This window comes from Microcaecilia unicolor, chromosome 2 (genome assembly GCF_901765095.1).
Source record: "Microcaecilia unicolor chromosome 2, aMicUni1.1, whole genome shotgun sequence".
Taxonomy (NCBI): Eukaryota; Metazoa; Chordata; class Amphibia; order Gymnophiona; family Siphonopidae; genus Microcaecilia; species Microcaecilia unicolor.
The window spans coordinates 462706748-462724000 of record NC_044032.1 but is presented as its reverse complement, the minus strand read 5'-3'; the positions used below and the strand labels follow the sequence as shown (position 1 = coordinate 462724000).

The 17253-nt window shown below is 44.5% G+C and overlaps 1 protein-coding gene across 2 annotated transcripts in view; it reads right to left on the bottom strand.

Moving 5' to 3' along the window:
• Positions 1 to 17253, bottom strand: part of GFRA4 (GDNF family receptor alpha 4) — a 434625-nt gene that overhangs the window by 44110 nt on the left and 373262 nt on the right. For both annotated transcript variants that reach the window (XM_030190988.1, XM_030190989.1), the window contains exon 4: positions 11682 to 12027. In XM_030190988.1, coding sequence (XP_030046848.1) covers positions 11682 to 12027 — 346 coding nt within the window. The remainder of the gene's footprint in view (positions 1 to 11681; positions 12028 to 17253) is intronic.

Below are 17253 nucleotides of genomic sequence, written 5' to 3'. Positions count from 1 at the left end.
AACACAGTAATCAGAATGCCCTAGTAACCTTTGCAACTATTCAATTTCCTCACATCTTAATTAACACCTAATTCAGGTCAGTAGTAGTGCTACCTCTCCAGCAGCCAAAGAACAGAAAATAACTTTCTTTTAGCTCTTGGCTGTTAAGTTTCTATCTCTAGAGAAAGTTTTGATTTAAAACTATGGGAAAAAGGGTTGTACACAATGGAAACTAGTAAATAATAATTGATTCTCTTTTTTTTCCCTAAGACTGAACTAGGTCCTGCTGTGCATTCTAGAGGCTATCTGTTAATGCTGTGCCAGAAAGTTCGTTTTAAAACTATGGGGAAAAGGGTGTGGGGACTAGTTAATAAAGTTCCTCCTCATTATCACCCTTGAAAACCATTTCTGGTACACGTAGATCTCTTACATCTTCTTCCATAAAGACCATAGCAAAGAACTCATTCAATCTCTCCGCTATGGCCTTATCCTCCCTGAGGGCCACTTTTGCTCTTTCATGATCTAACAGTCCCACAGATTCCTTCACAGGCGTTCTGCTTCTGATGTAGCTGAAAAAGGCATTACTATGAGTTTTTGTCTCTGAGGCAAGTTTTTCTTCATAATCTCTGTTAGCCTTCTTTATCAATGCTTTGCATCTAGCTTGACAGTGTTTATGTTGCTTCTTATTTTCCTCATTTGGATCCTTTTTCCATTCTTTGAAGGATGTTCTTTTGGCTCTTTGCCAGCCTCAAATGTCATATTCAGGTCCATCGCAGCAGTATGCAGGTCCCTGGAACAGTTTTAGTGGGTGCAGTGCACTTCAGACAGGTGGACCCAGGCCCATCCCCCCTACCTGTTACACTTGTGGTGGTAAATGTGAGCCCTCCAAAATTCACCACAAACCCACTGTACCCACATCTAGGTGCCTCTTTTCACCCATAAGGGCTATGGTAGTGGTATACAGTTGTGGGGAGTGGGTTTTGGGTTTTTTTTTTTGGGTGGGGGGGGCTCAGCACACACGGTAAGGGAGCTATGCACCTGGGAGCAATTTCTAAAGTCCACTGCAGTGCCCCCTAGGATGCCCGGTTGGTGTCCTGGCATATCAAGGGGACGTGAACTACAAATTCTGGCTCCTCCCACGACCAAATGGCTTGGATTTGATTGTTTCTGAGATGGTCATCCTCGGTTTCCATTATCGCCGAAAATTGGGGACGACCATCTCTAAGGATGACCTAAATTTATTTATTTATTTTGGTACATTTATACCCCACATTATCCCACAAGAGCGGGCTCAATGTGGCTTACAGTACTACAAAAGGATACAATTCAGGGTGGGTACAGTTTCAAGAAATCAAAGGGAGGGGTAAGAACATGAGGATAGGACAAGGATGCATGATGAGGTTGGTACAAGGGTGCATGATGAGGTTGGTACAATCGGTGGTCAGGAGGGCAGGGGGGTTCTGAGGAAGGTTAGGACTTAGTATTGGCAGTGGGGTAAGCTTTCTGGAATAAAAAGGTCTTTAAGGATTTCTTGAAGAGCTGGTGGTCATCAGTTTCTTTCAGCTGCCGTGGTAGAACATTCCAGGATTTCGTGCTGACGTAGGAGAAGGTGGATGCAAAGACTAATTTATATTTAACATTCTTGCAACTTGGATAGTTTAAATTGAGGAAGGATCGAGCAGTCACTGAAGCGTTTCTGGATGGTAGATGAATCAAATCTAGTATACTAGCCGTTAAGCCCGTAAAAACGGGCGAGTATTGCAGCCCTCCTCTCTCCCCTGGCCTCACCCCGCCCACCGATCCTCCCCCCCATATCCAGTGACCCTCCTCTTTCCCTTGGCCTCCCCCCTCCCCCATGTCCAGCAACCCTCCTCTGTGCCCTGCTCTCACCCCAATCCAGCAACCATGGCCTCTCCCCCCATGTCCAGCTACCCTCCTTGCCGTCGATCCCTCCCCCCTCCATGCCGGGCCCCCTGCACCGATCTGACAGCGCCTCTCACCTCCGTGTGAAAGCGCTACAGGCAGCAGCAGATCACTCCGCTGCTGCCTGCAGCGCTTTCACACGGAGGTGAGAGGTGCTGTTAGGTCAGTGCAGGGGGCCTGATACGGAGGGGGGCGAGAGCGGCGGCGGGAATGGAGGTTGTTTCACGCGATGTTCCTTTCCAGGCGACAGCGGCGGCGTCCGACAATTCGACTCCGTTTCCCTCTCTGTTCCACCCTCTGACGTCATGACATCTTGATGCGAGGGCGGGACAGAGAGGGAAGTCTGTACTGCGCATTTGCAAGTGAGTACGGTCACTTGCCATTTATATGTTTGATAGTCAGGGGCTTCCCCAAATATTATCTTGTGTGTCAATGAACAGATTTTGAAGATAAGACGGTCTTTGATGGGAAGCCAGTGTAGAATATAGCGAAGAGGGTGAGCATGGTCAAAGTGTGATTTGCCCAATGTGAGCCGTGCTGCAGTATTTTGTGCGGTCTGGAGTTTTTAAAGGATGAAATCACGGCAACCAGCATAAATTTTGTGATTTGGGCATCCCCGACTGTATTATCGAAATGAAAGATAGGCGTCCATCTTGTTTCGATAATATGGGTTTCCCCGCCCTCAGGAAAACTTGGGCGTCCCTTTCGATTATGCCCTTCCAGGTTTCAGTTGGTATAAATCCTTGCACTCAAAATTGAGCATGGATCCCGGCGCTAAGCACTATTCTATAAATGAAGCCCAACTTTGATGTTTATAGAATAGTGCTTAGCACTTATATTTTTTTTTACTGGATCTAGTCCACATGCAAATGCCAAAATTCTGTCTAAGTGATATTCTGCACAGGGCCACTGAACCTATGGACCAGGTGAGGCACTGGCTCAGTGCACCGGTGATAAAGGGTGCCAAAATCCCAGTTTGGTTTACCGTCAGAGGTAGGGAGGCAGTGGAGGGAGTGATACCAGATTGTGAGGTTGGGGGGGGGGGGGGGGGTTACCAATGAAAATGTTGGCTCAAATTGCCACAGTTTCTTGAGCTAGCTCTGGTTCTGCAGCACTCAATTTACATAGTTAGTATTTGCAAAGGAGATTTACAGATGAGCGGAGCATGGGCGGGTCTCGCCCTTACCCATGTAACCTGTAGAATACTGCAAGTTACACATGTGCTCTGACCTATAGGTGCAAATGTTTACATCAGCTTTATTGTTGGCATAAATGCTAGCAACTAACATTTGAAGTGCATATAAACCAGGTTAAGCTATCATCCTATGCAGGAAAGTTGATGCCTACATTCCTTTATAGCACAGGCTCCTATCAGGTGCCCTGGTATAGAATTGTCCATTTAGAAGATAATTTCATAAAAAGTGTCTAGGCAAAGTGTCCCAAAAGTTGCAATTTTAAGTCTATTTGATCATGGCAACATAGATGCCTGTGTGCCTTTAGAAACTAGGTACCTAGAATCAAACTCGATAGCACACAAATGTCCATACATGAATTTACACCTGCTCTGAAAGCGGTGTAAGTTTCGGTATCTCTCCTATGTACGTACCTGTGTATTTTATAAAATATCCAGCTTAAAATTGAAAGAGAAAAATGCCTATCTTGCGACCCAAATCGGGAGATGGGCGTCTTTCTCCCGTGGGCGCCCAAATCGGTATAATCAAAAGCCGATTTTGGGCGTTTCCAACTGCAATCCGTTGCAGAAACGGGTAAAGTTGACGGGGGCGTATTGGAGGCATGGTGAAGGCGGAACTTGGGCGTGGTTATCGGCCGAGGAGAGATGGGCGTTTTTACCGCGATTTTGGGTCACTTTTTTGGACCCTTTTTTTCACTAACGGGTCCCAAAAAAGTGCCCCAACTGACCAGATGACCACTGGAGGGAATCGGGGATGACCTCCCTGGACTCCCCCAGTGGTCACTAACCCCCTCCCACCAAAAAAATCCACTTTACAAACTTTTTTTCCAGCCTCTATGCCAGCCTCAAATGCCGTACCCACCTCTATGACAGCAGAATGTGTTCTATCCCATGACAGCCTTTCCCTGGTTCTGATGTGGCTCTCGGGTGAGTGTGACACCTTTTCTGTTATGCGCACTGCAGAGTCACATCAGCAATGCATTGTGGTGGGTGTAGGGTATTGGGCTCTGTGATTCCACTAGCTTGTGGCAAATGCTCACGATGTTGGTAGTTGGTAGGCTCTACTCCCATGTTGCTTTTCCCCCTTTTTACTGGGTCAGAGTGTGCCCTGTTTTGTTTCCGGTAGTCCATGAGGTAGTGGCCATTTTTGTAAGCCAGTTTTAGATCCCTTTCACGTGTTAGCCACGTTACAGAACTTAGTTCTTCCCTTGAATGTGGCTGAAAGAGGGCATTGAACAGCATTCTGCCAGCTCTGACCTACTGCTCATCTCAGTACCAGGGAGACTCGTTGCCAGTGGGGCACAACCTCTGATCTGCAGTTAACTGTGAGTAAGCATGCTTATTCCAATAAAGGACGTTTCCGGAGAGATTAGTCTTCAGGTGTCAACTGGTGTGCCAATGTTATATAGCAGCAACAAGTCCTAGAGGCCTGCGTGTATGCAGGTCCCTGGAGCACTTTTAGTGGGTACCGCAGTGCACTTCAACCAGGCGGACCCAGGCCCATCACCCCTACCTGTAACACTTGTACTGGTAAATGGGAGGCCTCCAAAACCCACTGTACCCACATGTAGGTGCCCCCTTCACCCCTAAGAGCTATGGTAGTGTTGTACATTTGTGGGTAGTGGGTTTTGGGGGAGGGGGGTTGGGGGCTCAGCATCCGTGGTAAGGGAGCTATGCATGTGGGAGTGTTGTCTGAAGTCCACCGCACTGACCTCTAGGGTGCCCAGTTGGTGTCCTGGCATGTCAGGGGGCCGAGTGTACTATGAATCGTGGCCCCTCCCACGACCAAATGGCTTGGATTAGGACGCTTTTGAGCTGGACGTTTTTAGTTTCCATTATCGCTAAAAAAAACAAACGCCCAGCTGGAAAACGTCTATTTTTTCGAAAATACGGTCTGTCCCGCCTCTTCACGTACCCGTTTTCGGACATAGACGCCCATGGAGATAGGCGTTCGCGTTCGATTATGCCCCTTCACATATACTGTAACTCTGCTTCCACTCTAGGCATGATCATGTACTCACAATCTTTTGTCATATGTACTTTTTAATGCATCTATGTCTGCGCTATTTTATAAAATGACTTCTCCACAGGTTAAGCTTGCGTTATGTGCAGGAAAACCTTTATAAACTGACCCTTGCAAGGCTACAAGAGTTTCAGGAAACACTGACTAATGAAGTGGTGTGAAGCCTAATTTTATACAGGTCGTCTAGATCTGGAGAGGGATCTCCAAGTCAGGATGTTAAAAATCTGCACTGACATAATCAATCATTTTTTAACCAAACACTTACACTGATAATGTTAGATACATATTTCTTGACCCAAAATATATCAGGCTCCATCGTGACTTTTTCTTTTCTTTTCTCTAAATTGCTAAGACCCTTAGAAGGGAATTTTCGAAAGAACGTCCAAACCAGAATTGGGACGTGCCACTCATAACCTCAAAAACAAACAAAAAAAATCCATCTCACAGCCATTTTCAAACAGGAAAAAACATAAGGGTTTCTGTTCAAAAATACGTGAGAACGTCCAAAATGAACAGCCATTTTCCAAAATAAAAGATCCAAATTATGAACGCCAAAAAAACAGAAACAAGGACGTTTGTCTGGCAGCATTTTCCCTGCAGAGCAGATGCAGGGCCGTGCCAAGGGTCTCTGGCGCCCCCCTGCAAACTACCAGTTGGCGCCGCCCCCCCCCCACACCTGCCTGGCTCCAAGGCAGCGATTCCCCTCTCTCCCTGAGCCCTACCCTCCCACCCATCCATGCCCATCTGTCCCCTGCCCCGCCATTCATCCCGATCAAGCAATTCCCCTCTCTCCCTTCCATGAACCCTGCCCTCCCATCTATGCTCCTCCCTCCCCTGCCCTCCCGCTCCCATGTAGGAACTGCCCGCCCTCTTCTCCCCCCCAAGATCCCTTTCCTTTTTTTTTCTTTTAAATTTACCTTCCTCCGGCAGCGCAGCGTCAGTGAAGGAGGCGGCGCTCCCAGTCCCGACGTCTCTAGCCTTCCATTCGTTCGCTCAGTGTTCTGCCTTCTTCTGACATCAAGGATGACGTCAGAAGAAGGCGGGACACTGAGCGAACGAATGGAAGGCTAGAGACGTCGGGACTGGGAGCGCCGCCTCCTTCACTGACGCTGCGCTGCCGGAGGAAGGTAAATTTAAAAGAAAAAAAAAAGGAAAGGGATCTTGGGGGGGAGAAGAGGGCGGGCAGTTCCTACATGGGAGCGGGAGGGGCAAGGTAAGCATGCAGCGGCGGCGCCCCCCAGAGGATGGCACCCCCCTGCGGCGCTTACCCCGCTTACCGCATCGGCACGGCCCTGAGCAGATGGGCAGCCTAGTGATCAATGCTGTGGATTTAATCCAGGGCACCCAGGTTCATATTCCACTGCAACTCTTATTATTTTAAATGGTGAGTTCTCAGAGACAGAGAAATACCTATTGCACCTGAATATGCACTTCCTCAGGCTTGAAGGTGTCTTCAATATTTATGTACAGGAGGTATATCTCTGTTTCTAGAGGGCTCACAATTTAAAGATTAAAAAAACATAGTTGAAGTGAGATTTGAACCTGGGTCTCCTGCATTACTGTCCACTGCACTGGCCACTAGGCTATCCTTTAGATCTGCTTAATGCTATGTTCAGAATACCCACAATACCTGATGTTGTCAGGGATCCTAGTTTCCCTTTCTGATGTGAGGGAGGGGGACAGTAACCACTGGGAGATTCATGAGGGGTCATGCCTTAATCCCTCCAGTGTCAGCTACTCAGTCAGAGCATGTTTATACCCTGGACGTGATTGAAACAGTCTGGTGTAACTTAGGACGCCCTTCTTTTTTGAATTGAATGTTTCTTCCCATTTGATTATTCCTGTTGGATGTCCTAAATTTAGGCCCTCCCTAGTCCTTCCCTAAACATGCCCACAACAAACCCTCTTGCTATTTGGATGAACTGCAGTGTAGGACGCCCAAATTCTATCTTCAAAAATCGAGGTTTGGACGTTTTTGGCAGATGGATATTTTTGGGGCATTTTGAGACGTCCATCTGCTTTGAAAATGAGTGCCTCAATGTGATATCTTGGCACAAGTATTTGTTTATTGACTTCATGCTGCTTAAATTGCAATTTGTCTTGTCTAATTGAAATGTTTTTCTTTTTTTTTTTTCAAATATCCTCTATAGAATGGGCTCTTCTTTTCTAGATTGGGGACTTGATAGGGGATTCTCATTTAGACATTTTTTTTCACCGTACAGATTGTTACAATTTTTTTTATTTTATGAGAATTCTATTTTCCTGCAAGTGTAGTCAACTTGCATTAAAATGTGAAAATTCTGATAAAGAAGATGTAAAAAAAAAAGGATCTGCACTGTATTTCACAAACTGCTTGATGAATGAGGAGCCTTTGTGAAACATGTATAAGGGTGTGGAAAAAATACATGTATGTTGTTGTTTGGACAGTGGGAACAGCCATTTAAAAATGTAACATGCTCAAGAAAATATTAGCTTCATTGTGGGCTTTGTGTATATAAACACCACTTGTAAATGCAAGTGTTATAAAATTGCATGCATAAGGGTTCCTGAGCTCAAAGTTGGTATTTTGAGGTACTTTCTAACTCCTCTGGGTAGGAACAAATCCCTTCTCAAACCTTTCTCCCAAGCCCAGGCCCTGACAAAAAGGAAGCTCATATGCGACTCAAAGCAGATCTAATTACCGATTTGGAAATGTTTGAAATATAAATAGAAGAGGTAATTTCATAGGCCTTTATCATGTTTCATCATGGCTAAAAGCAAACACAATGTAAATAGGTGCATACTTTTAAGCAACTTTAGAGTAGATGAGTTCAGCAGAGGAGTTTGGCCAGAGTGTGGATCACTGTTCCCTCTAAGCTGAGTGGGTATTCACCAACTGCATTGCTACTAGAATATTGTGTTTTCAATCTCTAGGGACAGGCAGGTTCCCTGGAGTCCTGGAGAACTTGTCTATCCTTCACTATTGAAAACGTGACAGTGAAACAGCACCACCCACTGGCAGGACTGTAGACGGAGGACTCCCACTAAGTTTAGAAGGCACAGTGGCGTGGGCAGAGTCACAATTTAGGTGCAAATATTTTATAAAATTCACAGGTACTTTACATGCTAACATTTTCTCCTGCTTCTGAGCAGGCTTAAATGTTCACAGCTCCTGAACAAGAAACAATCGAAATGGAGACTCTGTTGAGCAGACACCTGTTTTTCTACCAATAAGATAAAGGTATATATTTTCACTGGTACGGCATCCCGATGAGGGAGTTTTTTGTTTGGAGTTGTTGTTTGAGATCAAATACAGGTTTTGTTTATAGACACTTTGTATTATTGAACTGCACATATTTGATTTGGAAGCACTTGGAGTGTTCAATGATGTAAGGAGAGCACTGTGAATAGCTCATCTTATTGATGGCATTTTGACATCAGTGGCTGTCAGACTCAGGGGAGTCCTTACTGAAGATCCTCCATATTCCATACCATTTCATTGTTGCCACCTATATTCTTCTTACACATTTACACAGGATGGGTTCCTTTATTTCATTATTGCATCTTTACCTCCCCTTGTTTTGGGGTATTTAATTATTCCATAAAAGTGGGTGGAGCATGGGTGGGCCATGGTCATGCCTTCAAGTGACATGCCTAACTCACACCTAAACTCAGCTGCAGCCATGTCGACTTATGCTAATATTATAGAATATCTTGGTACACAGATGCCATTAGAGAATTGGCACCCAGTGCTCAGCACTGGTATGCTTAGAACATAAAAGTAGCCATACTGGGTCAGACCAATGGTCCATCTAGCCAGTATCCTGTTTTCCAAACAGTGGCCAAGCCAGGTCACAATTACCTGGCAGAAACCCAAATGGAGGTGCCAAGTTATAGAACTGCATTCACAGTCCACGGGATTCTATGTATTGCGCCAAGATTTCAACGTGGAAATCGGGGCGTATTCCATAACAATGTACATAACCTAATTGGTTAAGGAACTAATCTGCGCTGATAATTGATATTAACAACCAATTATCAGCAAGAATTGACTTGAATTAGAATTTATATGCACTGCTTGCTAAGCGTATTCTGTAATGTGGTGTGTGTAAATTCTAAGTTGCATAGTTGAAAAGGGGAAAAGGCCATGGGTGAGGAACGGGCGGGTCATGGGTGTATCTAAAATCTATGCACGTTGTTATAGAATACACCTGTTCTGTGCCTTATTTAGGAGTCGGGTTTTACACCAGATTTTACTAGGCATAATTGGCCGTGACTAAATTTAATGGTGTGGATCAGCGCTCGTTGTATTCTATAAACCACATAGAAATTTAGGCTTATTTTATAAAGTTCTTAAAGGAAAGTAGGCACCTATATGTGTGTATGCTGTTAGCTGTGTGCACTTACATCAGCACACACCTAAATACTGGAGATACATGCATAACTTCAAGCAGGGGCGGACTGACCATTCAGGCAACTGGGCAGTGGCCAAGGGCCCACAGGCTCTGCCTGGTTGCCCGCCTCCACACATCAATGCCCCCCCCCCAGCCTCAGTGGACCCTCCCTGGTTTTATCTTGAAGGGCCCTGGTTTAGTGGCCTCTGTGTGGGCAGGAAAGAATCCCACTCTTTCCTGTCTGCTTCCGCTACTCTGCCTGGCGGCACTGGCATGTTTTAAAAATGGTTGCCAAGACTTCCTGCAGTAGTCTCGTGAGACTGCCGAGACCCTCAAGACTACTGTGGAATGCCTTGGCATCCATTTTGAAAACATGGCGGCGCCAGGCACAGTAGCGATTGAAGGCAGGAAAGAATGGGGTTCTTTCCTGCCCCTGAAGAAGCCAATAGACCACCATGACCCTTCAAGCTAGGACAGGGTAAGCTCACTTTGGCTCAGGAGTCTCTACAGTGTGGGACGGGGGCAGCAACTGCAGCGGTAGGGGGGCTATAGAGTGTGGGAGAGGGGCTGCAGTGCAGGAATGGGGCGGCAGGCAGTGGCCGGGGCCCCAATGACCTTTACTGTCTGGGGGACTCAACCACTGTCAGTCCACCCCGACTTCTAGTATTCTATAAGTTTCACTCGCAAGTGTGAAATGGCATATCGTGGGGCACGCTGAAGCATTCTGCAATAATTTCAGCGTATGCGCATGCTACCCATGTGCTAAAAAATGAAATTTATTTTTTGGCACGGGGCATGTCTAGAGGGCAGGGAGTGAGCATGTTCTGCGCTAATTGGTTAGTGCAGCTATGTTGCCACAAGCTAACTGATTAGCACATGCTTAGCGTGTGGGTCCTTACCGCCTACATGGGTGGCGGTAAGGGCTTACATGCTAATCTGTTTTAATGGCCATGTGCTAATGGCAACATGGTCATAAATACAAAAAAATAGGAAATTTGGCCATTTTACACCTGAGGTAAAAATGGCCTTAGTGCACAGGAATGACCCACATAAGGGCCACTTTTTACCGCTGTTTGGTAAACGGACCTCTATATAAGATAAGCATATATTTACAGAATAGCACTTAGGCAGAATTTTGACATTATTCTAATCATTTACGTGAGCAATAGGTGTGTAAATATTAGCACCTTTATAGAATCACCCCCAGAATTTCCAGGTCTGCCTCCTGACTTTGTCCACTTTCAAAATCTGTACGTGCCACGTTATACACATGTAAACAGCACCTGACATCTGATATATGCATACTGATGCAGAAGTGTAACCCTTCTAATACTGCCATGTAGAAACAAAGGTCAGCAAAAAATCTGTAGGTGAGCTTTCAAAAAAAATGAAGCCTCTTTCATTAGGTCAGTGTAAAATGACACCCGATAAAGGGAATATACCAGTGCTTACCAATCTATTTGTAGCTATGACCCCATGATCACAGCCCTCTTGGAGGTGCACAATAATGATGCACTTATGGAGAGCCCACCCAGCTCACGACACCAAATGCAGGTTTTGTGACCCCATTTGGGATCCTGACCCACAATTTGGGAAGCTCTGGAATATACACTACCTCTGAAAACTAGTCACAAATGTATTAAGTCAGTTCTATATAAAGACCATCACCTACAATTTGCTTACTAATCTTTACTTTTAGAAAACAAATTCAGCAAACTGAGGGGGTCCTTTTACTAAGGTGCGCTGAAAAATGGCCTGCGGTAGTGTAGGTGTGTGTTTTGGGCGAACGCAGATCCATTTTTCAGCATGCCTGCAAAAAAGGCCTTTTAAAAATTTTTGCTGAAAATGGACGTATGGCAAAATCAAAATTGGCACGCATCCATTTTGCGTCTGACCGCAGTAAAGTCTCACATTGTAACCGGGCAGTAATGACATATGTGCGTCAAATCCCACTTGGTGCGTGTCTGATATGCGCATCTGAAAATAAAAATTATTTTTCAGACGCGCGTATCGGACAAGTGCCAAAAATGAAAGTACCGCAAGTACTACACGGTAGCTGGGTGATAACTCCATTCTGGCACGTGTTGGGCGCACGTAGACGCTTACGCGGCTTAGTAAAAGGGCCCCTGAGAAATTCACAGAGCTGGGTTCCATTCTCCTTCAGATATGTGTTGCTGTAGAATGGAATTACCTGCACACAAAGTTCTTCATACAGGTGTCCAGAGAGGTTAGGCAGTTGGGCTTCTCCTTGGTCTCATATGAGCAGATTGGGACAATAGTTTGCCTCCGTCGCTCTGCGCATGCCATGTCATCACATGGACAGAAGAGCAGCTCATGGGTGTACTGCAGTGGCACACGGTCAAAGAACTTCCGCAGAGCCTTGTGGCACTTGGAGCGGTTACAGGTGTCCGTTCGAGCCAGGCGTCGGATGCAGAAGGAGACGTAGTCTGTGCGCAGCTTCTGGCAGGTGTCATCCACGTTGCAGGCCTTTGCTGCATCCAGGCAGCGGTTTACCTGGGTGACTTCATTCTCTGAACCTGCAGAGATATGAAACCACCAGAATATTACTTAACACCAGTGTTTAAGGTCAAATTTTGGGAAATCCCCTTTCCTTACAGATAAAAAATGTGCAAAGCAATAAATAGCAATTTGTCAACCGGGCCAAGAAGATGTCAATGGTCATTACTTAAAATATATTGCAGTCACCTAAGTAGCCAAGTAACTCTCAGGGGTCCTGAGATGGACTCTATGAACATTCTTTTCATAGGGATGACCAGAAGCTTCAAGATCCTACTGGTGGACACTGAAGAGTTATGCGCCTTCTTAAAGCAAATCCTAATAACCACCTGCCTGACCAATATTCTGTATATTACGATGTGTTACCCAATATCATTACTTTTCTGTCTTCGATTTTCACAGGAAATCTCAGTCAGAAGAGGGGAGGGTAATGATAGTCCTTCCCCTGCCACCGGTCATCCAAAAGCTCTCACAGTTGGAGATTTGGTTCACCGGAAGTACTACATCCTTATTTACGTAGGACCCTTCCAAATTAGTCAAATTGCGAGACCACACTTCCTGGGTCCATCTAAAAGACATCCGTATCTACAAGGCTCCTGATTCAGTCCCTTTCAAGTCATCCCCACCAGCTCAGCAGTTACCACTGGTTCTGCACCTTCGCCACCACTTCAAGTAGATGGACTAAAAGAACATTATCCAACATTCTTCACTCCCATGACCAAGCATCTGACAACTACAGACATTACCTTACAGGAAGAAAACACCTTACCTGAACAGAACATTGCACATCAAAGCGAGCCCACCACTGCACTTGCCATCCTTCCAGTGGAACCGTGTGACGCAAGTCCAACTACCCACAAGAGGACACTGTTCTCTGTACTCCAAAAACTGTGTTGGGACTTGTTGTACCTATATTATTTGTGACTAATCTACTATACATTTGAAAAGACTCACAGGTTTCTTCAGTGTATATAGTAATGATCACAGGAATCCACCCTAGGTACCCCAACAGTTGATTTACTCTGTTTTAATTGAAACACTGTATTTAATCATTACCTGCCTTTTTAATTCTATTTAATTCTACTATTCCTGATAATACGAATCATCATTTGTGTTGTTTTATTCATTACACCTGCCTGGCTATTAAATGGCTGGTGCTCACTCTAATGAGCTCCTGAACGGTGCCTGTCCCACTCACCCCCTAAATTGGGATCCAGGAATAGATGATGATCCTAAATGAGACCCTTTAACTAGATTTGATATCTTGTGTTATCCTTTATTTCATACATGGGCTACTGGATCTAATAGGTCCGTGTTGGATGACTTTGCAATTATCCAGGGATGTGGACAAATTAAAATTAAACAGACCACACATCCAATAATCAGACCCTCTAACAGAGAACCTGTATCTTTTTGGTATGTCACTTACAGCATTGGTCAAAGTGGGTGGCATCCTTGGTTCTTTGTCCAGAAAATTGGAAATAGATATGTTGAAATTTATAAACTTTACTCCATATACGGTTTAACAGGTGCCATACCTCTATTATTACTATAGATGCTAAAGGAGTGTCAAGAGGGGTACTTGATCAATTTAAAGCCAGAAATCATTGTTATATTTACATTCCCAATAATACTGACACTGATAGGTTCCATTATAAAGGCATTACAAGACCTTTTTGCCTTAGCCTACAAAATTAGCTACTAAATCAGGTGTTGATACTGTTGTCTGGTGCATTATTCCCTATGTTCAGAGGTTTGTCTTAAGCCTCCTTGTTACTACTCTCAGTACAAGACAAACTACATTTCCATCATATATTTTGTGTAGGACCACTGCTATTTATTTTACCTATTAATGTCTGCAACGCAAGTGTACCTCTTTTATTAAGGAAGATATTTATTCTGCTTATGCTGTTTAATTGAACTATCATTTGTTTCTAGTTTGTTACATTTTGCCAATTTGTATAGACAGGTTTAGATTGTTTTCTCTCCATTTTTAAACTGTTGTAACTTTCATCACTGGATCTCAAATAGTAACTAAGCAGACTGTTTTCTACTGTTGATGATTTCTTAATCATCAAGAAAAAATGAGGCAAATCAATTCATTTCTTTTACACATATTTGCTTAATTTTCTGTACAGAGGAAGAAGAAGATTATATTCCTATGTATTTTCCAAAAACACTATAGCTCAACAGTGCCTTCATATATGATCTAGATCTATTACACCCAGAAGTAAGATAATGGCAAAACTATTATCTTGCTCATAATTATAAGACTACTGCAGGTTAAGCAGCAGGCCCTTCATATATAATGTAGGCCTATGACACCCATAGCTTAGCCTTTGCAATACTTGTAATTATCATGAGTTTGCAGTAGTTATTCATTATTTGGCCAATATTAATCATTTTTTAAATGATATAATGAAATATTTGCTCCCTATTAACACCAGTTTCAGCTATATTTATACAATCAAAGCTGATCATTAGTCAAACTTTGATTGAAAATTTTCCCCCCGCCTTCCATCATCAGCTTTGTAATCATGATATATTAGTTAATTGCAATCATATACACTCAACCTTATTGATTCCATTGTATGGTACCTAGACTTAATTGTCTTCTCATGTTTCCAAGTCTAGCTCCGCCCTAGAGGGGTAGATGTAGGATAAATAGGCCCCTTGGGTTGGTTATGATAAAAGGGGAAACTTAACGTTGTATTTCATCCAGCATATAATTATATATCCACATACTGACTCTTGCTATGGCCTTGTCTCACTATGTCACAGCACCCCTGTCACCTCAGATATATATCCCCCCACAGGACTCCAAGAGCCTTCTGGAAAAGATGGCCACGCACACCCACTTATAGGTGTGCCGACCCCCCCCTGGGGGGGGGGGGGGGTTCGGCAAGAGGGGAATGAAGAGTGATGTTAGCCCTTGCTCTCAGTAAAATACAGGCCAATGGCCCAGGCTAAGAGCTAGGCTTCTTAAAATCAAAATCATCTCTGATACAAAAGAGAGCTAGCTTGTAAAAATCAGAGATCACCTTTGACACAGTTACATTTCACTGTAGCAAATGCTGAGCTGGCAAGGTAGGGGGCATTTGCTCTTGTCCACAATCCTGAGACTGGCACCTGCAAGACATCATGAGCAAGAGTTGCTATGGTTATGTAGAGATAGTACTGGGTCAGCTGCACCCCGGGTGAGAGCATCCAAAGCGGGGGCTAGGGAAAGGCTTTGGGAATATGCAAAGTCATCTCACAACTTATCTTGTTTATAGTTAGAGCTTGAGAATATGTGAAGTCATTTTGATCAACTGATAAGGTCCAAGAACCCTGGTGACAAAGCTGGGGTCCATTGGAATGAATGGGGTTGGAATAGTCAGAAGGGTATTAGAACACAAGTAAGGCTACAAGAGAAGGCGGGTGATAGACGTGTCCTGAACTGCTGCTCAACCATATGAATGACTGAACTGCTTGTACTACATTTGGTGAGATTGTAATAAACTATCTTATTTAGGGTTACCATATGGCTCCAGAAAAAGGAGGACGGATTGAGCCAGCTGGGTTTTACTTCCATTGCCTTCAATGGAAAGCAATTGCTTTCAATGGAAGTAATTGAGCCAGCCGGGTTTTACTTCCATGGAAGTAAAACCCGGCTGGCTCAATCCGTACTCCTTTTTCTGGAGCCATATGGTAACCCTAATCTTATTATATCTATTGGATAATGGGTTTCTTTCTAATTACAGACCTAGCTACAGCTTAGTCTATGCAGAACTGCCATGAGCAGATACCAGGTTGGGGTGATTAAGGATATAGAGGGGATTTGCAATTCTGTCCAGGATAGCAAAAAGCCCCTGGCTTCCGCTGCCCAAACGGGTGAGGCAGATCTAATTAATTTACAACACATTTAAGCTTATATTTAAAGATTGTTACGTGCCTCAGTTTAGGCTCCTAAGTTACAAATCACTTTTCAGCTGATTTGAGGCACCTGATTTTAACTTTATATGCTTAAAACTGAGGCACCTAAATTTATATTAGCTACTGATAAGTGCTGAGCTCCAAACTTCACTCCCAGGCCCTAGCTCCACCCATTTCATAGGATTCTAAATTTAGGGAATCGGTATGAGAAAAGTTTTGTTTTGGAAGATCTAAGAGCCTAACTTCTAAGGTTAGGTGCCTAGATCATCAGCCTAATTGTGCTTCAAAGCTCAATATGCAAATTAAGAGAGCAGCAAAGTTGTATGTTCCCAAGGAATGCTTTATTCTAAAATTAACTCAAGGACAATTAGTTGCACTACATACATGTAGACATTATCCACCTCATTCTATAACTTGGCACCTAAAGTTAGGAACCAATTGTGTGCGGTAAAGTATAGAAAACTAGCACTTGTGCACGTCAGAGGCACCAAACATTGGCAGTTATGAACGTAAGTGCTAGGCACTATTCTATAATATACACACCAAAATCACTTATATCCCGATACTCAAAACTATTTAACCGGCCAGGAACAGCTCCTGGCCAGTTAAATAGGGTTTAAGCACCTAACTGCAGATCTTCAGTGAGACATAACCGGTTATCTCCCACTGAATATCCCAGTTAGCGGCTAGCCTCATGCTATTGTCAGATTTCTCTGACAGTTTTGTTGAGACCTGTTTTGTTTGTGTGTTGAAGGCAGGCTGTCAGTGAAATGTATCTTTTTCTCTTCTCCATAGCAACCTGTGCCTGAGAGGAGGGGGAGGAGCTTTCCTGAGGACAGAGTAAATAGTGATTTTTCTGCTCAAGGGAAGAGTTCTGTGAAACCTGTCAGGAGTGTAAGTCACAGATAACAGATGATTGGAAAATCCTAAGAGAGTTAAGTTGACTGAAGTGTTTATTACAGTTATCCTGGAGAAAAGGGAGGGAAATTTTTCCCATTAAAACCCTTTTACCTCAAGTGCAGTGTTGCCAGGTGGGCGGTTTTACCGCCCAATTGGGCGGTTTTCCGCGACCCGCCGCGGGAAATTTTTGCCCGCGGCGGGTTGCGGTTTTTTGGGCTGCTTTTTGGGCTTCAGGGCGGTTTTTTGGGCGGCTTTTTGCCTTTTTCGGCCGCGGGGGGCGGGGTTAGTGACGTTTTTGGGCGGGGTTAGTGACGTTTTGGGCGGGCCAATGACGTGGGAGGCGGGGCCGATGGCGTGGGAGGCGGGGCCGATGATGGGGAGGCGGGGCCGATGATGTGGGAGGCGGGGCCGATGACGGGGAGGCGGGGCCT